Source organism: Corvus cornix, chromosome 10, assembly GCF_000738735.6.
Source record: "Corvus cornix cornix isolate S_Up_H32 chromosome 10, ASM73873v5, whole genome shotgun sequence".
Taxonomy (NCBI): domain Eukaryota; kingdom Metazoa; phylum Chordata; class Aves; order Passeriformes; family Corvidae; genus Corvus; species Corvus cornix.
Genome location: NC_046340.1, coordinates 15082300 through 15104593, shown reverse-complemented (window position 1 = coordinate 15104593; position 22294 = coordinate 15082300). Strand labels below are relative to the sequence as shown.

Genomic DNA, 22294 nt, shown 5'->3' with positions numbered 1-22294 from the left:
GAAGTAGTTTGGATTCCTCCTGTTTCACTGTGCAGCAAACAACAACAATATCAATAAAGTGAGGGATTTGGTAGTTGCTGCCAAGGCTTTTCAAGAACCATGGAATCCAAAATGCAACCTTGGCTCTATATACAGGAGCACAGAGTGACAGATACATGCAAAGATGCATTTATATCAAAACAGATCTCCTAATATCTCATAATAAGAGATATTCAATACCTCCTGTCAGTAGAAGCAATGGCCATACAGATTATTTCCTCAAGTGTGATCAAAGACTGTAATACATCAGTGAGTGCAGCATTGTCATATTCTACACACAGCAATAGGTGTTTGCTGTTTCTGTAATGCTCTGTAACAGCTCCAGCAATTACACTGTTTATTGCAGTATTTTTTAAGAGAAGGCCTGATTTAGTAATAAAGACCTTGTGCTCTCAGCTCAGAAACATTAAGGAGAAATTTGTCAAAAGTAGACATTTCAGCATCTACTAATTTTCTGCTATTTTGATTCTGATTAACTCTTTTAGCATCTACACCTCTCTGAATCACAGAATATTCTGAGTTGGAAGGGACCAAAAAGGACCCTCAAGTGACCTGCAGACTACTGCCATATAAAAGAAGAACAAGAAGAGGAGCTATACCGTTTTTTTCAGGTAAAATTCAAGCTGTCACTAGAAGTATTTAAGTACTGTGACACACTTCGAACAGTAATTGTAACAAAAAAAGTTTGCAGGTAGTTTTTTTCATAGCAAAGAACAAGCTTAAGTTTTGTTCAATAATCTATTAAAAGAATAATGAGGAGTACCAGCTAATATGCTCAAGAGCCTCATTCAAAGTTTGCTACATGAATATAAGCACTCAAAAGAATCCTTCAATGATCTGAAGCTGATACTGCAACAAAACCAGTAATATAATTTTTACTATATGTGCAGGCAGTTAAAAGAAGTCATTTTGACAAGTTTTTTTTTTTTATATAGTAGTTTTATTGTCTCATTTTTATCACTGAAATTTCCATTTATGTACCACTCATCCCCTATATAAAAATCCATGCACATGAAATTTAACTTAGTGTTATTTTGAAAGAGAAAGAAATCAAACAGCACTAACCAATTTTAATGCTATTCAAAATGCTGTCAATTTGAAATGCTTCAAAAACAACTGTTCCAGCTGTACAGTCAGGTGGAAAAAGAGGAGCTGATATCCAGTGTGATAATAAACACTTCAAATATAATGCCTTCTGAATAGAATTTTGACCACGTAAGCCAGATCTAAAATTTGCAACTATGTCAGCCATATCAGTTTAATTTTCCTTCCAACATGCTCTCCAAGGAAGTAAAAACTGGAAGTTTTTAAAACTTAACTAATAGGATACTGTTTCTGAAAAATATTCCACAACAACAGCTGAGCAGGAAAAGAAAGCTCACATTTAGGGGTCTTCACACATTTATGAAGTTAGGAGAGACAACATTTTTCTAAATTAGCTTTGTATACAACAATCTGTATTTAAACAAAACAGTCAGATAAATCAGTAAATAGAAATGAATATATTTTTTTCAACAGTGTGAGTAGTCTAATAACTTTTAAAAAAATCTACATACGGCTGAATTTACACTTCCATAGCAACTGCATAATGGGTTCATCCACCCAAACAATACATTACTTTTTGCAAGTGTCACATTGCAGGAAGAATTCACCCCCATGCACGTGTCACTGAAATGCTACTCCATATAAATTAACCTTCCATAACATCTGTAGCAGAAATCCCTGAGGAAATAAAGGCTCGTGTTGTCCTGCTGACAAGGACAGGCATCAAAAGCTTCGCAAGCAGCCCCTTCCTGGCAGAAGCATAATGAGACAGAAGCAGGATGTAAAGGTCACATACACAGATATTTTGCATCTGTCTTTCCCAACATATTAATAGCAATTAACTACTCATGAGCAATTATTCTCATTAATTAACAACTGCATGGTCCCTCTGAGCCCTCGCACATCAGAACTCTGACTTTCATCACTGAGGAGGAAAATTCTGGCAGGTGAGCGGGGTCAGGAGCTATGACTGCTGATCTCCATCAAGAGCACACGAGCATTTTCAGTATCCGTTTCTGAGCAAGGCTTCCATGTGGACAGCAGTTCTTTCCAATTTGATTGTAGTGTAAACTCGCTATAGTTTTGGCCATTTCAAGAAAAACTGCACACACATCTCTAAGGAAGACTCACATGAATAATTTGATGGAGATCCATCAGTAAATGAACTTTAAGATTTCAAAGACCTTTCCTCATATATCTGAAACAGAACTTAATTCATAATGCTGTTGGAGGTTTTATAGTACCTCTACTAAGGAAACCCAAACACTCAATCACACATGTCTAGCTCAGGATCTAAACTGTGATTTACCTGGCAAGCAAATCCCACTGAAATCAAAGTATTTTTCTTCAACAAGCAGAGGATAATTAGATTCTCTTTGGGTAACAGTGCATTTCCTTCCATCTGTCACACAAATTAAAATCACGTGAGTTTTGACTCTACAAAGACTGAGGTATCCATTCCCAATTCCATCACGCCCCAAAACACTTTGTATTAGTTCATACAAATATTTATTCTACTTTTAAATAAAAACATTTCAAAAGCAGCTCACCTTGCCCAGAATAAATTTTTGAAGCTATTGTTTCCTCACCATTTGAAAACAAAATACAAAGTTTAACAAATAGCTCCCATGTTGCCCAACTAGCGCCAGTGATACGTGACACAAGATTAATTAACTAAGGAGGAAGAAGAAATGCTGAAGGAAACCACACTCCCACCAAGAAGGTATTGAAGAAATTATACTGTGCAAAGGCTGCCAAGAACTCCAGGAGCAGATGGGATGCAGCCTGCATTTCTAAAAGAAGGAGCAGACGAGATGAAAGAACCATCAGCAGATATATTTAGAAAGTGTGTGAGAACAAGGAAATTACTGACGGACTGAAGAGAGGGGAATGTAGCAACCATAGCACACTCTTCATTACAGGCAGCAGCAGCACTGGGACTGCAGCTGTAAGTATCCTACAGCAGGACTGCGCCAGGAGGAGCTGCTGCCACGGCAACACGATGCGATGGGAGCAGATGGGGAGGAGTAGGGGCTGTTTAAGAGTAATTACGAAGTGCTTGTATAGGAAGAGGCAAGTGTTACGCCCCAGCAGGGTTTGTCTGCTCTTCAGGAAAAGCTGCTTGTGGTCTTTTGAAACTCTGCCACTGGGGATAACTAATTAGCATATGGATGCTCAGCAGAGGAGTCCGGATTCTCACATGAGTGACAGCTGGTGGCAGCTGGGCCCAGGAACAGGCAACCTTGGTCAAAAGGGTATCAGAGAGATGCAGAGACCTAGGCAAAAGAAAGCTTTAAGAAGTGCTAAGCTGTAAAAGAGGAAACAGAATGTTCATTCTAAAGAGATGCTTCACTCCGTGACATCTTTTCTCCACCACTGCAAAGATTTCCCTGATTCACTTCTTCTGTTTCCATCTCAAGTGTTGTTTCTTCCCCACCCAGTTCACAACCTTACTGGGTCATTCTCCGTTTTTTCCCCTCTTCCTCTTCTGTCAGGTATATTCTAATGAAAGGACACTGGGGGTAGGTTTTTCTGTCAGTTGTTTCATGATACTAAAGAAGAAAGAAGGGAATCAGCAGTCTAAGTTTAAAAAAAACCCAGCAATACGCAGTGCACATTTTAAAAGCTAAATGCATATGTTAATCTACCTGCAAAAAAAATTTGGAACATGAATGTAATCAGAGTTTACACAAGTTTTGAAGACCACACTTTTCAAATATTATTTACAGCCTACGCTTTCTTCGCTGAAATAATTCAGAACTGAGATACAAATCTATTGCAATTCAGTTATTTATGGTGGCACTGAATTGGTCTGGCACTGAATCGCTGAAACATCAGAAATTCCATTGTATGATTTCTTACTGACATGGTTTTCGTTCACTTCTTTCTGATCACCTAGGTGCTCTTCTTCTCAAGAGCTTCTGATGTTTATCTTCCTTGTGTTGCCAGCCTTGCATTTCAATTTCTCCTTCCTGTCCTAGTCCTCCACAATTCTCTTCCCCCGATTTCGCATTCAGCTCCTCTGAATTTGGGTTTGTTTCCTACCATGCTCCCAGAAAAGAGGTCAAAGAAAAACACTACTCTCAGTTTCAAGCCTGGGTTCACATCAGCTCTGAGCAAAATTTACAGCTTTACATTAGAAGAGCTACTTTTTGAACCAGCACTGGATTTGCTTTCCAAACAGAAGTTATTGCAGCTTCCCAAGTTTCTTTTTGAAAGCGGCAATACCCAGCATTCAGCCCCCACCCAGTTTATCAGAAACTTTGAAAAACACTGGTATGTAAGATGCACTTGTTTTCACCCAGTGTTTTGCTCACCTTTAAACTAATGCTTCAGCCTCAAAGACAAGTGTTTGTCTAATAGCAGGGTTCCTAAAGAACATTTTGATCAAGGAACTCAAAGAATACTCACGCTGAAATGATACTGCGGAGTGATCAAGGGATCTGTTAAGGCAGAGGGATGTTCTGCAGCTCCTCTCAACATCACACAGGTATCAAAGTCAGCAGTGACACACGAGGTGATGGGTGCCTTCAGACTCTGCTATTCTCCCACACTGTGCATTCTTTCACTTGCTTTTCTCCTGCAGTCTTGACCTGTTTATGCTGACGTTGTCTCTCCACTACACAGACCATCTCTTTATTCCAGGAACCAAACACCAAATCTCTGCTTGGGGGTGGGTATTGGAGAGAGGACAACCATTTTTTTTTAATTCAAAGACTTCTCTCAGATTTCATCTGAAAGGAAGATGTAAATTCTCTTGTAAGAGTTTAGAAAGACTTGTCTCATCCCTTAAGCTACTCTAGGATCTCAGGTTAAGCAGCACAGCCAGGAACATGTCAATGCTCCACCTCACTGGTAAGAAGAAAGAAAACTTACTCATACACTATTTCTATACATTTTATGTTTCATCTCTTTCCTGCGGTTTGGTTATTCCTGCTGTACGCTGCAATGATATCTAGTGAGAGGAGATAATCAATGAGGAAAAGCATTTGGGCCAGTTTTACATATTCATGCATCTTATGGGGCAAGAGTATACATGGATGTATTTATTTAAAATTATTAGTGATTTCCTTTTTCAACACAGACCTTTTTGTAATGATTTTTACAGAAAAAAGAAAAGTATTTAAGTTTGAATTTCAAATAGTTCAACTTTTTCACTGGAATTTCTGAAAGAAAATCTCTCATTTTGCAACAAACTACCAAGCTGACCCAAGACGAGTATTTTCTAAAAGAAGTCAGTTATATATTTAACTGATTCTTACCACAGGTGCACCCTGAGACTTTGCACAGCAGTTCATCCTTTTGCCTGATGTGCAGGTTGAACTGCAGCTATTTAGGGTGGCTTATTTTTCTTAAATAAAGAAAATCCTATGTGCTTATCATTAAAAAAAAAAAAAAAAGCCTTGAAATAAAGGTTCATTTGAAGGGACAAAAGGGACAACACATTGAAACTGAGTTATACATGCACTGATTTGCGTGTTCCTTGGTGCACAGAACTGCATCTGGAATGCACATTTCATGGTAAATAGCTATTCTGAGTAATCAAGATCATTTATTAATAAGTACTATTATCTTGTGCTCACTGACATTCACAGACATTAGGAAACCCCACATTTCTGTTCATTGAAAAAACCAGTAAATCTATCAGTTTATTGCAAGAACTTTCAGTTAGAAATGCAAAAATATTTTTCCGGGGTCACCCAAATGCCAGATGGCAACAGAGAAGCTTTCAACTCAATTCAGAGGCTGAATTAATCTCCTTAGCACAAACAGATTTGCAATTACCATAGATTAGATTGTAACAGAAAAATAATCTGACTGCACAGTTTAAAGGTTTTTTTTTTTTTTTTTACAAGGTAATTCAGCCTCAGGAGCTCCACAAGCTCTCTCCCAATTTTCAGACACTTCCATAAACCACAAGGAAACAAATTCCTACTTTAACACTCCATTTTAACATTAAGCAGTGGAAGTGACACAACCAATGCTTGGTTTCCAAAAAATGGACTCTTGAGAGATTTCCCCAAAGCGCTACCAATACTCTGAGATTTCGTAACTGAAAACAGAGAAAGCTTAATAAGGAAACATCTGAAATATACAGAAAGTACTGTTCAAAATCAATGTGTAAGCAATTTAAATATCTCCTTTGCCTGAGTGCTTCCTCCGGTAAATGTAAATACAGGTTTGACAACAGACACTGATTCCTTGCATATATAAAGCATTTCGGCAAGATAAGCAACTGATGGCTAGGAGGTGACCAAGAAAATTTAGATAAACTAACAAAATCTGGTGAATTTTCCAGATAATTAAGATTTGCAAAGACACTTTAGCAGGAGAACTTCTAAATTTCTGCAAATTAATATTGCAGGAAAATGTCCTTAGTACATACACATTTGTAAGTCTTTGACTGAATGTGTAATCCAAAATAGCATTCATACTAATAGCTTATAAATACACAACTACTCTCAGTTTTGACTTTGGTTCCAAAGCGTTAAACTATGTAACAACAAGCTCTTTTCTATACCAAAACTACATAACACATTTCTAGTACAATACAGCCAGGAATTAAGGGTCGATGAACTATTTGTGTTTAATGCTTCTTCAACTTCCTCTTTTTGCCTGCAGAAAATAATACATTTGCAAAGAAAAGACACTCCATCTGTGGAAAAACCCTGCACGATTACAGCACTGAGCAAGGCACACCCAGCAGTACAGAGGGCTGACCCTGGCCAGCAGGAAAGCACCACACAGCCACCCACTCACTGCCCCTTGCAGCAGGACTGGAAGAGAATTAGAAAAGCCCAAGTGAAAAAAACTTGTGGGTGAAGATAAAGATAGTTTAATAAGCAAAGGAAAGAGGAAGGAAAAAGCCAAAGCAAGTGATGCTGTGTGGGAAAACTAGAAAGTCTTGATACTGCACAAGTGCTGCTCAGCAATAGTCAAAACACCAGTTATTATAAACCAGTTTTAGTCACAAATCCAAGATATGCAGAAAACTGGCACAGTAAACTATTATCACAGTTTCACCAGTTTTCAGGACGTCACAGATGGTGTATGGTTTAATTTTATATAACTTTATTCATAGCTTCAAATGATAAAGCTATCTATCACTCTTGGCAATGCCAGATTTTGTAACACATTGCAACAAAAAAGACAAGTATTCTAATCGATTATCTAGCTGCTTATAATACTATAAAATAGGTTAAAAGGTAATCACTGACCGTATGTATTTGGCATATGCGTTGTATAAACAGATCAGAAGAAACATGACTCATTAGCAAGCTGGTGATACTTTGTATTCTGAGATTGTAAAGCTACATATTATTGATTGCTAATCAGAACAGTCAGCCTGCACACGTGGGGTCCAACTGCTCAAAGGTATTTACAATTCGGCAAGGAAAACAAGATGTTAGGTAGCCACTGTAAAACTACTGCACAGCTTAATCACACACAGAAGTGAAAAACATCATCCCTGTCCCCATTCTTCCAGGTTATTACTGTATCACCACCAAGTACCAATACAGAAGAAGATCAGGATCTAACTCACGAGCACTAAGCTTACTCTTGGAAATAAATAATTTCCTAGAGCAGACTGTAGGAAGGTGAGCTGTTCTGCAAGCAGTAATATTGCCATTACTGTTTCTTCCCTTTTATTTCCTTGAATTGCATTGACCATGACTGCCTATTTACATTTCACTGAATTAATCGATATTAGAAAGCCCAGCTCAATTTACAGCATGCAAGTGAGTGATCAGGAATCAAAGAAGCCAAGTCTCAACAGGCCTGGATAACATTTCTGATGCGTGAATATTGTTTATTCTGATGATGTAAGCTCTAATACTACTGTTTCAGTTCAGAATACTGAAATACACCTGAAGTTCTAATTAAGCTAATTCTTATTAGTACAAGACTTTTCATCGCATACTGTCCATTATATTCTTTATTCCAGGGACTATCTTTAGTACTATGTTACAAATGTTTCATGTTACTCTGTTACACATGTACACTTTTTCAAAGGCAATGTTTACCTGCTAACACATCCTTATTGACACAATCATCATGTGTTTTTAATAGGATTGATTTCCATCTAATATTGCTTTACATTAGTAGGTTAACTGAAACTCTAATAGCAGGCACACACAAGGAATGGATTACTGTTCATTATCAAGAAACTACATGAATCTCACAACAGAAATACTAACATAGCTGAAAATCATTCTGCAGACAAAGACTAACAGCTACTACTTTGGAATGGGATTTTTTCCATCCAGATAACTGGTTAAAAAGATTGTTCCACAGTGCATTTTTAGGCAAATAAAGTTAAATGCAAAGGTACAAGCAGACCAATAATCTGTTTGTGAGACAGAAGAAAAATACTATTTTCACCCAGGTAGTTTATACTATACAACTTCAAAGGCCCTTCACTTTTGGTACTAAGTGTTTATAAATATCCGGATGCATAACAGCACTGCAAATGATCCCCACAGATTATGAGGCTTCTCTATAAAGACAAAAGCTCTGGGAGATACTCACCACAAGGGACAGGGGCCTCTTCCATGAAACAACACCGATCAATCCTGACAACAGCACCTGCAACAGAGCAGAGTTACTAAAGAGGCATGAGGTTATACCAGTGTCATTAAAAACATAGTAGGTAATAAGATGAAGTTAATACAGAGTCATGATGCATATTTTCAGAATATTGGAAACCAAATGCTAAAAATATAATGCTTTCCTTTTATTCTCAATAAAAAAATAAAAATAACTAAGAACTAAGCTGTTTTTAAACAAAGTTCAATCCAGCTGCCAGATTCACTCAGTTCCGATCAGATCACAGTAAGTCTTAAAACATTTCTTCTTTCCCAGTCCTGAATGTTATCAACACAAAAGGAGAATAAATGTTTAGGGCAAATTTTCTTGTGGTCTCTTAGCACAATTGAAAATTAGCTTAAAAAAGGGGACTAATGACAAGACAATCACAAAATTATCCAGGGTATCCAGATTCGCAAAAGGGTTTTTTGTTTATGTTTGAGAGAGGACCCACACGTTCATTTGAACTTGTATTTAGCATACAGATACATTACTTCTGATACTACAAACCAAAAACAAGCAGGATTCAGACCTTTATACACCTAAGCTGATCTTAAGTATTTTAAAATAACATGCAAGTTAGAGCTGAGACACCATAAGCTTTACATATAGTTAAAAATAGAAAGGGAAACTGCAGCAATAGGGTAAGGGATATTGACCCTGGCATGCGAGAAAAAAAGTGGGGAGGAACATTTTCATTAGAACATTTAATTACAAAAACAGTAAAGTAGAATACAAATAAAATGCAGAGAAAAGACTGCACAATGTATTTATTTCATGAGTCCACAGTGTCATTTTTCCTCTCGGCTTGTACAAAGAGTTTGTGGAGCAATAACTTCTATACTTAGCTAGTCACCATTCCCATTCCAACCTGCTTTCCTAACAATCTTTTAGGTGTAAAAATAATAGATCATAATAAATAAAAATTCAACTGTATCTAGCCACTGCAGAAGCAATGCACACTGTACTGGGAACCAGGCTGGAAACAATCCAGTCTAGTGATGCTTGGTGCGAATGTGAGAGGAAGAGCTGTTAGTTACCTGGAGCAGCTGCACTGTGGAGTGCCCAGTTTAAGCCTTCACAAAGTCTAGTCTGTGAATACTCATACTGTGAGCATGTTTCAGGCATATTTCACTATCTGACAATATCCACAGCTGCAGCAGCTGTTGAAAACATTATTCAGAAAGACAACATGTGGAAAATGCACCTTTCAGTATTTTCTTTAGCAGCTATGCCATTAAAAAAAGACCCCTCAAATGAGGTTTTTTAGTAAAACCTCAGTGTTAGTTTCTAAGTGAAGTAGAAATGCAACAGCTGAGAGATAAAAGCACAATAAAAATGAACCAAGACCAAGATATGGATATCAAAGTCTGTCCAGATAATGCCTACATGCAAATGTGCATAGTTTGTATTCTACAGCATTTCCTACAGCATAGGAGCTACATACTTCTGGATGTTGGCCAAGTGAAGGAAAAGCTGAGAATTCCATCCTTGCAGTTAATTAAATGTGCTCACACAGCTATGTTAGCTTATTATTATTGTATGATAACTTGGCTCTGGGCTGATAGTCCTGTAATGTGAAACTGCACTCAGAAGGTAAAATGACAAGGTTAGCTAGTCTATCTTGCAGGCTAGACAGCAACATGCTCTCAATCAAATAAATGGGCTGGCTGAAATTGTGAAGTTATTAAAGAAAACCCTTTAGGAAAAGTAAGAAATTGCATTCCAAACCAGAGCACATATTGATACATAAAATATTCGTACATAAGTCAGTATTTCTCAGTCACCAAGTCATATGGTCAGAGTCAAGATACTACTGTAGGGCACTACCTATGAGTAGCAAATCTTTACTTTCATTTACTGTGTGACCTCCCTTCCATTAATTAAATCTCTACCCCTCTTGTCTTATTTGTGGCATTGCACAGGATGCAAGAAGGGAGCTGATCCTTTTTGTTCAGCTGAACTACAGCTGTGTTTGACCTTTACAGAGGCCTTGTAAGATGAAAGAGGTACATGTGTTTTGGTTTGGAAAAGGAGAGCTTTGTGGAACTCACTGTACTGGCTCACCACGCAAAAGGTCAAGCACAGCCAGGCCACTTGATAAATTTACGCTGATAATAGACACAAGAACTCAGTGTTCCACCTGTGTCTTTAATACTGTCATTATAAGAGGCCACCTCAACAATGCCGTCATGTAATTTTCCAACTCCCATTAGTCCCCTGTGTCAGTCACTGGTTACCCAAAAAACTTATTTTGCTGAGATGCAGCTATTTCCAGTGCCAAGCACCTCACATTAACCCCCAGTGTGCACAGCTATATAACTAGGAAAAAAGCACATAGAGGACATCACATACTGACATTTCGTTAGAATACACCAAATTACTATCAAAACAGAAAACTAAAGATTTATCTTGATATTGAAGACAACCAGGAATTTAATAACAAAACCAACCAAACAAATCTCCACAAACCCAAACAAAACCCCACAAAAACCTCAAAACCCAACCAACCAACAACCAAAAAGCCCCCAGTCTTAAGGTTTTGTTTTCTCTTCAGCTTATACCTCTTATAAATACAATACTAACATTGAATACAGTGAGTAGAAACTCCACTTTGTTTATATACAGAAGTAGCAATTATTTGAAATTAGTATGTAATTAATTTAAAGGCCCAAAAGATCTTACAATAATCACTCGGAATATTCAACAGCTCGATATTGCAATCTATATGGCTTCTCATGCTTTTCAAAAATCACTACATCACATGAATTCTATGCCCAGGTTCTTTCTTTCTTAAATAAAAAGTAAAATAGAGTTTGACAATTTTAACAATCCCTTAACCTTGGTAATGTGTTTTGATTTCAGAACCTGCAGAGTATGTTTATCTACTACCTTGGATCCAGCTTCTATCTTCTGAATTGTAGTGAACCTCCCTGTCACACAATAATCAAAATTAATGAAAGCAACTAAAACCATTCAAAAATTAGGTTTGCCATATTCCTTAAGGAGAATTCCCCCAGATATATGTACATATATGTACCTGCTCATTATGACAATGTTTTTTCCTCTGTGCATCAGCGGAGTACATCAGTGCTGACTTCTGCAGCATTAGAAATGCAGTAGCTCAACAGGCATATGAAAACTCCATTATCATTAATGCAAGTGGTGTTCATGCATGACAAAGATGCATTTACTTTAACAGGCACATACTGAGGCAGGACAAAACCAGAAGGTAAAACTACTTTCCAGCACAGGGACTGCAAACAAAGGATTAGCCCTTGATGGTGTCTTTTCCAGCATTTTCCCTCCACAGTCTGGTGAATCCCTAGAAATTTAGAGGGCTCTGACTTTGAATATGGGGCAGATCAGATGATGCAGTCTCTTGATGTATCTTAAATCATCTGCCTTCTGAGTCTCCAATTACAAAATGGCTCTTCTACGTGATACATTCTGTAGTGTGGTTCCTTTAAACTCCTTTCCTGAACTATATAAACCCTATGTTTATATAAATATTAATTAAAACCACATTAAGTATAGTGAACCACTATCAAGGTACAAAAAACTATAGAAATGTAAAATTACTGATGTCTATGTATTAACTGGCTTAAGAAAACAAATTATCTTTTTTTTTTCCTTAGTTCCACTTGGGATCTAGCAATCGTTTTCCAGTCTAACATAGAGCACGAGTTATGGAAAACTCCAAGTTTTATTCTCTATTCTTATTCCTGCTTCCTTGCTCAGCCTGATACAACATACATCAAGTCATTTGGTCCTTTTCCACCAATTTATGGGTTAGTCACTTTTTCAGTTTGTAAATACAAGAGAAATTCTCTAATCAATGGATTCAATTACATGAAAATAAGCATACAAGTTCTTCACAGTAATTGCAGAAATTCCTTCTCAGGCCTCTTCTAAGAACTAAATTTATGTGTCTACAGATATCTGTTTACATGTTTCCAAAAACATGTGTTGTGAACGTAGCTAGATAATCTAGAAACTAAAGAACCTGTTTGTAACAACACATCAGACAAACACCCACCAAGGCGGGCCAGGCAGAACAGGCACAGCACGAGCAGGCAGATGCTTAAGGCAGCTGAGTGGAGAGACCAGGGCAGTAACTGGCCTGCCAAAGGGAAATCCCAGCACCCACAGCACCAGTATCATCAGCACTTTCTGTGAGCAAAGCACAACAGCAGCTGTGTCCCTGCACAAGGGCCTGAAGCCACTGACACTTCCCAAAGTTCCCCTCTCTGGGCTACAGGAGCACAGACTACTGCAAGGATTAATTTTGTCAACTCAAATGCTCCTGAAATGGTAAAGCTCAATCATACTTCAACAAATAATACCCCCAAACTGTCTTTAGGTCTAGGTGTACCTCACAGAGTCTCAATCAACTGCTGAAATATCTTCAAGGATGATGTTTCTGTGAAATCTACCATAGTCCTTGTAAAAGGCACATAACTATTTAACAAAATGCAAGCATTAAATACTGTGTGAGCAATGTCACAACTATCACATACACAGAAACTATTAAAGCATGACACATTACTACCAGAGCACAAAATCTTCTTATAATAACACTCTGCAGCATCTGCAATCCATTAGTGCAAAATGCTGGTAAAGTTAAATACACACTATAGGAAAAAGAACTGTGCTGCATGGGAATTAGCTGAAGAGGGAGTGGAACAGTCCACCAGTAATATTACTCTCCATTCCAATTTCTGGGAAACAGGAAGGATGAAAATCTCTGTAAAAATCAGTCATGGGCTAAAGAGTTTTAAAAATAGTTAATATAAATATTTATTAGCAAATATGCAAACTGACTGTTCAACATGCAGCTATCCCTAGAATCCAGGGACTGCTCTGTCATTTAAAGACTACATCACTATGAACACAAAGAGCACAAGTGCCACCAGACTGCAACCACAAACGAAAGATCTGGACGCTTAAATACAAGCAAGTCAACAGTGACCAGAAAACCACAATGATTTAAACACAGTTTTGGGCTATTTTATAAAAAGATGCAGCGTGTTCCTGACTCACAAACACTACATTATAGCTTAGTTGCTCTCATTTATCCACTGTGAACCTAAAACTAATCTAATTCTAATTGCCATGGAAACAGGAGCAGAGAAACAAAATCCCTTGGTGCCCCACAAGAACAGGACAGTAAAATTACCTACACATTGACACAGCTACCAGAATGTATTAACAGCCCACAATTTTGATCTTGTTTCAAGCTCTAGGGTGAGCTTTTCTTTGGTTTTGTCTTTGTATTCTTATCAAATATTCTCCACACCCATCAGAAATCTCCTCATTACACATCTGTAACTTGTTACTAGAAGGAACCAATTTGACATACAGAGAAAAACAAGCACTGATGGAGCACATATCCATCAGAATATGTTTTTATATATATATTTATATATATTTTTTTTTCAATTATAAAAAAACTTCCTATGTTCTGTATTTGTTACTCTTCTGAGTGGTTCAGAACTGTTATGCTCAACTTCACTAAAATATGCAAACTGTATTAAAAGCTATGGACAGGGATTTAGATAAGATATTAAGCACAGAGCTGATACATCAGTGACTCGCAATACAGTCTTAATTCTAATCTGTTTTTTATTAAACATACTCATGGAACACACTATTACATTATCTTCTACGCCCCATAATGTAATCCATGAGCATTAATAAGGCACACAACCATTAGCAAAAGAGTATTTAAACAGAAAGGTAGCTAGGCAGCTTGGAACCAATCCTCCAAGCTTTCAACTGTATTAGATTATTTATGAACAAACCTGAATTAAAACAGATGACTGAAGAGCGAGCTCAATACATGCGGTTTCATAGGGGAAGAGTCTGAACGCAGAATAAAGTCTACTGAGATATCATAAGGAATAACAAGATTTTGTGGCTCTTGGACAATTGTCTCAAATTAAAATGAAGCTCCCTCACAACCCAAGCAACTTCCCTTCTTCAGAATGACCCATGAACGAACCAAAAGAACACAGTGCTTTGAGTAACACCACCAGCAACACTGCTGAAGAACCAGCTGCTGTGTTGCACAATGTTCAACATGAAAGCCAGAGCAAGAAATTTTCAAAAATAATTGACTGAAGAAATGTACTGCCCATACATGATATTCAGGATCTCTACAGTAGCCCAGATCAAGTGTGGATAGCTTATTGATTCTTTGAAGCAGAAAGGGTTTATTGAGACAGCAGTCAAAATCTTAATTAAAATGCACTGAACCAAAGAAATCAGTGAAATTAGAAGCAGTTTGTCCAATATGATAGGTCTGTATGCAGGTGTTGTAAACTCAAGAGTTAATTATTTCCTCATCTGAATATTTATTTTCTTGGTCTTGATGTGCATTCCATACAACAGATTACAAAGATGATTTCTAACAGGGACAAAGCCTTCACACCTAGAAGTATATTGAATTTCCTTTCCAAAACTACTGATACAATTTTAAGTGTTTGTAATGAAAGAAATAAGGCACTTGAAATCATTAGAAAGCTATTATGAGCCTATAAAATATAACATGCTTTATTTCTTTCATAACAGTTACATTCTTTCAAGGGCTGAAAATGTGAAAACTTTATCTTAACTCCAAAAATAAAGGATTCCATATTTATCCATTACTAAGGCAAAGGTATCACTCAGCTATCAGAACTTCACTTCCAGAATTTTCATTTTATGTTTCATTGTACTTAAAAAAATAATTATATCCATAATGTTACTGTGACAGAAAAAAAAAGTGATAAATTTCTTTAGACATTTCCTAATCTGTTTTCACACCAATCTTGACCTATATCATTGACTCAGTACAGAAAATTATTCTAGAAATATTTTTTCCCAGTAGCATTAGGAAATTACTAATCAGACTTTTGCTGCTGGGCTCTTCCAATAATAATAAGAATGAAGACTGAGATTGTTTAGATAACTGAAATGAGACAACGGCTCTTTCAATTACTGACACAATTTCTCAGGGGATAAAAGCCGAGATGTATTATATAAAGTGATCTAAATATCAGTAACAAGAGCATTTTCTCCGCCTCAAATTGAGAAGAGCTTCCAAATACACATAAAATGCATTGTCTCTGCACAACACTGGTACAGAGTAAGCTCCACTCCTCCAATTCCATAGATCTTTTGGAGCTATGTTTTAAACTGCAGAGTCACAGGACACATGGAGAGAGATTAATCAAAAAGCAGTAGACCTCATACTCCAATGAGCATGATTAGTGATTTGCTTCTAGGCCATGCTACCAGATAAAGGAAAAGGTTAAGGATGCACAGGCAGCAACGAGAGAGAGAAAGGGACAAAGTAAATATTAAATGGTCAGATCAGATTAACACTATCCTCAGCCTACAGACTTCTGTCACCATGAACTTGGTGAAAGCCATCTACACTACCGCATTTACCACCTTTTCTGAGACAACCCTTCCCAGGCAGCTATAACCACGACAGATTGCTGGCCACCACATCCAAAACAGGACTTCAGAGGGGAAAGGACAAATTAATTTGGAGAAACACAGGTTCAATGTAAGGATGGATGGATGCCTTCCAAACACACCAAGAATCCAAGGGTTCTAAAGATTTATTTCACGGCAAGCTGAACATGAGTCATCAGTGCCCCGGCAGCCAGGAGAGCCAACCCTATCCTGGGGGGCATCAGGCACAGCATCGCCAGCCAGGCAAGGGAGGGGACTGTCCCACCCTGCTCTGTACTGGGTGGCCTCACCTTGAGCGCTGGAGGCAGTTCTGGGCAACACAATATGAAAAAAACATTAAGCTGTTAGAGAGTGTCCAAGGGAAGGCCACGAAGAGGGTGAAGGGTCTGGAGGGTAAGCCACACCAGGAGTGGCTGAGATCACTTGGTCTGTTCAACCAGAGAGAAAGAGAGACTGAGGTGAAACCTCGTCGCAGTCTACAACATCCTCAGATGGGAAGAGGAGGGGCAGGCACTGATCTCTTCACCATGAACAGGATTTGAGGAAGCAGAATGAGGCTGAGTCAGGGGAAGTTTCGATTCGAGATCAAAAAAGTTTTTCCCTCAAGAGGTACTTGGGCACTGGAACAGGCTACCCAGGGCAGTGGTTACAGCACCAGCCTGACAGTTCCAGAAGCATTTGGACAATGCTCTCAGGCACATGGTATGATCTTAGGGGTGTCCTGCACAGGGCCAGGAGTTGGACTTGATGATTCTGATGGTCCCTTCTCAACACCTGTCCCCCAGTATGTAATCTATCTGAACCATTTTTCTGTGGAGACAAGATCAGGGAAAATACTTGCACCTGGTCCTTTCCAGCCTCAACACCACAGAATGGAAATCCAGGTACCATCAGCAACCAGTAGCAACTGTATCGCATTTCAGCCTTGTCCCTGCTCAGGATGCCCACAGGCCTGAACACCAGGCACTTAAAGCCTGTCAGCAGCAAAATGCAAAAATGAAATCATGTTGATACAGAGTCAAAATAGACTGAACAAAGAACGTACTGTGTTTAGAATAATTTAGAGCCTTACCTCTATTCTTAATTATAATAATCTCATTAGTTACTATTAAAGACTTAAAATACATTATTTTAGACTTGCTGCATACATAAGATACCTGTTTATGACAACCCTTGAGAATAATGTATAAAAATCTCAAATTGGTTTGGAAAGAAAGAGCAAAGGACTTGGGCAAGCAGAAAAGAGTGCATCACTCCAGCACCACAAACTAACCATGAAGTTCTACAATGCACCCCCAAGAAAATGAGTTTTCAATGCCATCCCATGGAGCAATGAAAGCCATCAAACTTTACAGAAGAGAAGGCACATATTGGAATGATCTAGGGAACAGGCAGGAGTTTTTCTCACATCAAGCTGGGTAGCACACTGACAAAGACTCCCAGCTGAGGACTGCAGAACTGCTTTGCAAAAACATCGCAGCACCAAAGCCTCTGCAATTGAAGTCCAATTCTACTGTAGAGGCTTCTTAACCTGTCAGCAGGCAATAGGTTTGGGGAGCGCATGACATGCTATTTCAGTAATTTTAATGCAGTTAATTATTTGGGCACTAGTAGTCCAAACACCAAATGAACAGAAGTATAACCTTAGCTCCAAAATCAAAGCCCACAGCTATTTTAAGTGCAAGGAGAATGTGAAAGAGGGAATCCTATAAAAATTACAGAGCAACTAAAATGTTGTCTATTTTCTCTCCATAAGAGATTCAAAGAGATTACTAACGTATAACACTAAATTCATTTGCACAGCAACTTGTAATTTATAATAAACATGGTCAAAATACATGAACTCTGAAACACTGCAGACAGAAAAGCATCCTGTATAATACTGGTTACAAAAGCAAGGTGGATCATCAAATTGAAATGTTTTCCGTATTGGTTTTGGAAATAAAGTGGGAATAAAACACCAATCTTCATATGAGACCTCATCTCACACCAAACCCATTTACCAGATCTGGTGGTCTGCTTTCTAGGATTATTTAATGACCACTCAACCACAAACCACACTCACTCTACAGAAACCCTTTTCCCACAGAAAAATTAAGCTCAAGGAGTCCAAAGACTTATTCTGCCTGACTTTAAGGTCAGGACTTCCGGTAAATATACTGGGAACTTTGTGTAAATATTAAGATGGAAAACATCTTATAGTCTAAAAAGAGCAGTTTTGCATTTTTACATTACTGCTAGATCAAAACACTTCACTCTAAAAAATTGTTCCTGAGGTTATGCAGAATCATTCATCATCAGAAGGACTCAGATCTGCAGAAACTGTGGTTCCTTACTGCATCACTAATGGGCAAATAAAAACTGCATTGTGCAAGATACAACTGTACTGTCATCTGTGGAGGAAGTAAAAATCCAGAAGTGATTTCCATTGCCATGTGAAGCATGCTTGTTTAACAAGGATTACACAGTAACCAGCATTATGTCTGGCCTTTAGTGGTGGATCCACCATCATGACCAAAAATTAGTTAAATGAATTGCACATGGTACAGCCATTCACATATGGGCATTAGACTGAGCTCCGTTTTATTATCTTTAAAACACCTTCTTAAGTACCTCATAAGAAATTGCTATAACTTTATCTAATATTAAATGGCTAAGCTCAAATATGACCATTTTCCCACTTCATCACACAGCCAGATGTCTTCATTTTAAAAAATTCCGCAGAGTCAAAGGCAAAGCAAACTGAGTAAGCAGTACATCAAACTCAATTATATTTCAAAGACAGGGCCTCTTTGGTTTGTTCTTCTTGTCTCTGATTGCCTGCAAAAAGCTCACAAAGAAGCTTTGAAATTACCATCCCAGTAAGATTCCCACACTCTCAATGTTTGTGTTACTGCAGCCTGGCTGACCACAGACTCAACAAAAGCGTAACATATTGACTTTCATAAAAGCAGCTATATACCTACTTCAGTTGGAGATAACTTATTCATTAAGACAAAATAAATTAAAAACAAGATAGAGAAAAACTTACTTCCAAATGATTTAGGGCTATTACATTTTATACACACTAACACAGCCTGAAAAGTTTTAACTTGTAACTCTGGCATTTAGAGTCTATCTCAATTAGACAATTTTGAAAATTAGCTCTCCCAACCCAAGTCAGAATGGGATGGTATTCCAGAATATAAGGCGTCACTTGTCTTTTTAAAAAACATGCTTGGTTTTACTGAAGTTAAGCTTATAATAGAATGGGATAGTAACTGTGCACACAATATCTGTTTTTAAAACCATCTTCTTGCTATCTTTTCACATTAACTTTTCAGATTCACCATCTGAGAAGCAAAAGTTTTATTTCTAAGCTGAAGAATGCAGAGAGAGAGAGAGAGAGAGCGCAACCTCTTCTGCTCTGGCCAGCAGCTTTCTTTTTGTACACATGGAAAAAGTTGACAGAAAACAATGACAACAATGGTTGTTCAGACACAAGTATCAAAAGCACTTAACAGAGAAACTTGGCTTTCTAGCAATATCAAACAGACCAAGGACCACACCGAAGCTTGCTGATTAATGGACAGGAGAAATTCAGATTGAGTTCACCTCAAACACCAAGCTGGAAGCTGATGTGAAGAAAATCATCCTCAGTACTTCAGCGCTGTCAAGGAAGACTCTCTCAAGTTATTGCTATTGATTTGTAGGAACATGACGACCTGTGTTGTGTTTCAAGAAGTCCCTGGTTAGGGGGTATACCAGATACTGGTATCTTAACTGAGAAATATTCTCTACAGGACAATTTGTAATAGTAATTACACCCTAGCTTGCACTACAGTAAACACATCGTGGTTAAACAAACACCACAGAACTGTGGCAATTCACTACAAAATTAGCAGAACAACGTTTGGGGAGAGCTAGTTTGTTCTCTGTTTTGGGGTTGTGTTTTCTTCGTTTGTTGTTTTGTGGGGGGTTTTTTTTAATAGAAAAAAAAATCAATGTAAATATCAAGGAAGTTGACAGAAAGGTCGAGAAGGGAAGAGAAAATAGTATAGCAATAAACAGAACAGCACCGCACCAAAAAAAAGTACTGAAAAATGTGAAAATCACATTAATAGAAACTACATTATGCAAATAGTCTGCTATTCCTGTTTCATTCATCAGCTTGGGAAACATTCTAGATGTTAGAAAGCATCTAGAATACTACTGATTTTCATTAGAAAAAAAGTCAAATAAAAGATGCAACACGTGCTAAATGGGATTCTGTTTTCCTACAGCTTCCACAGGTTTTCCATATATAGGTATCTGACAGATCCCAGCTCAAAACAGCCTCAGCTACCTGAGGTAGCTCACACATGCCATCTAGACCAGGAATCTAGAGCTGGAACTCTCCTGCTCTCCTCACACAAACCCCAGCAGAAGATGAGTCCCAAACTCCTGTAACTGCACGTGCAAAAGTATGTGCACTGTGTATCCACACAGCTGAGGTGACAGAGCATGTTGCAGGAAAAAATAATGGATATAACAGATGCAGTCATAAATGTACTGTTCAAACTAAACAAAAACTGCTTTTTCTTGTTTCAGCCAAAAAATACAATCCAGACACCATTAAATAAAGTGAACTTGCAAGCCATGAAACATTAACACTTGTTAATCACAGCTGTTTAAAATTCTTAAATGCTTCCCAAAAGAATCTAATTATAATACTAAAAAAAAGCTTTTATGTATTTTATGTAAACTTTAACAAAGGGAAAAAGCAATCTTTTATTTGACTGATTTTAGGGTAACTTAGTAGTCTTAACATAAGGAATCCTTCAGAAGTCTTTTTCTCTAGGGAACACAGGTGACAAGTGTTCTCACTGTGAAAGTAAACTCATTCACAACTACAATACTGTTTTCGTAATGAAGTTTAAACACCAAAACAAGGAACTTAACTAATGCTTTCAGGAAAAAAAATTCTACACCAAAAAAAAAAAGTTATGACCAAATCTAAAGCTAGAAAAATTTAGAAGTGAGAGGAACTTCTAAACTCAGGTCAGTAAAATTAGGCTCTTCATCTTATCAAAAAATTTTGCTGACTTTATGCCAAGTTATATACAACTACTGTTACATTCCAGTCAAAAACAAAAATGTAGATCTTATGAACAGAAAGGAGATCAGAGATCCTAACAAACGGCATTCATCAACATCATCTGAGAGCCAGAAAATGAGTAACTTGTCCGGCATATTTCTGTGAGATCTTCCCCCTTTAGAACTCACCTTTATTTATACAACACACTGTATAATTTCCCAGGAAAATTATATTGGTGCAGGAATGAAACACGGCAATCTGTAAATCAGTTTTTAAAAAACTCATCCAGCTCTTACAAAGTATCAAAATGAGACTACAGAAAACTCCAGTAAATGAGCCTCAAACCGAGTCCATGGGTGCACATGCCTAGTTTGGTATTTGTATTTAGTTTTTGCTAAGTGCATTTTGCAAAGCTGACAATTGCTAAATTGGCCTGAATACGAGACAGTCCTGCATATCAGGTGACTCATTCTGCAAGAACAAATAACCAAATGATGAGTGAATTGCACCAGAGCACCAGACCACTAGCGTATGTCAGTCTTGATGAAACACCCCAACAGAGTGCCAGTGGAACATTAGGAAATTTTAAGTGTCTCAGTGCAAAACCACTTTAAAGGATTCAGCACATTTTGCAGCAACCCAAACTGCAGTGCCTTGAGTCCCAGCTGGGAAGCTAAGTCAGAGCTGGGCAGCACCTGCATGGGTTCTGAGCCTTGTTAAACTAAGCCAGAGTCTAGCAACACCAGCATTTAGCTGCAGGACTAGATACAAGATTAGCCCAGACGGGATCACAATCTCAAAGACTGAACAAAACACACTTTTGCTGATTGTGGAGTCAAATGATCAGGAGAAGAGACCTGGGATACACAGAAACAGGAATTATAATAGAAATTAATTTTGATCTCGAAGGTGGCATGGACATCATCAATCACAGCTTCTGCTTCGCTAAATACTCCTTAAAGAAAGGGGAAGAAAGAAACTAAATAGGAAGGAATGATGAGGGCTGCCAAAAACAAAAGACAAAGATATCCTCCAGCATCCAGTATTAATGTGGATTGGGAATCTTTTTCCTTTTAACAATTCTCTCAATAAATAATTCTCACA

The 22294-nt window shown here is 37.8% G+C and overlaps 1 protein-coding gene across 9 annotated transcripts in view; it reads right to left on the bottom strand.

Annotated features, from left to right (window-relative positions):
* Window positions 1-22294, bottom strand: part of FAM189A1 (family with sequence similarity 189 member A1) — a 109955-nt gene that overhangs the window by 65586 nt on the left and 22075 nt on the right. For 8 of the 9 annotated variants that reach the window (XR_005602737.1, XM_039557451.1, XM_039557445.1 and 5 more), the window contains exon 2: window positions 8614-8670. Coding sequence is in view for 8 of the 9 variants with exons in the window: in XM_039557451.1 (XP_039413385.1) it covers window positions 8614-8670 (57 nt within the window). In the remaining variant the exon portion in view is untranslated. Of the gene's footprint in view, window positions 1-4494; window positions 4818-8613; window positions 8677-22294 lie in introns of those variants that run through there. The other variant, XM_010390797.4, reaches the window with a different exon arrangement.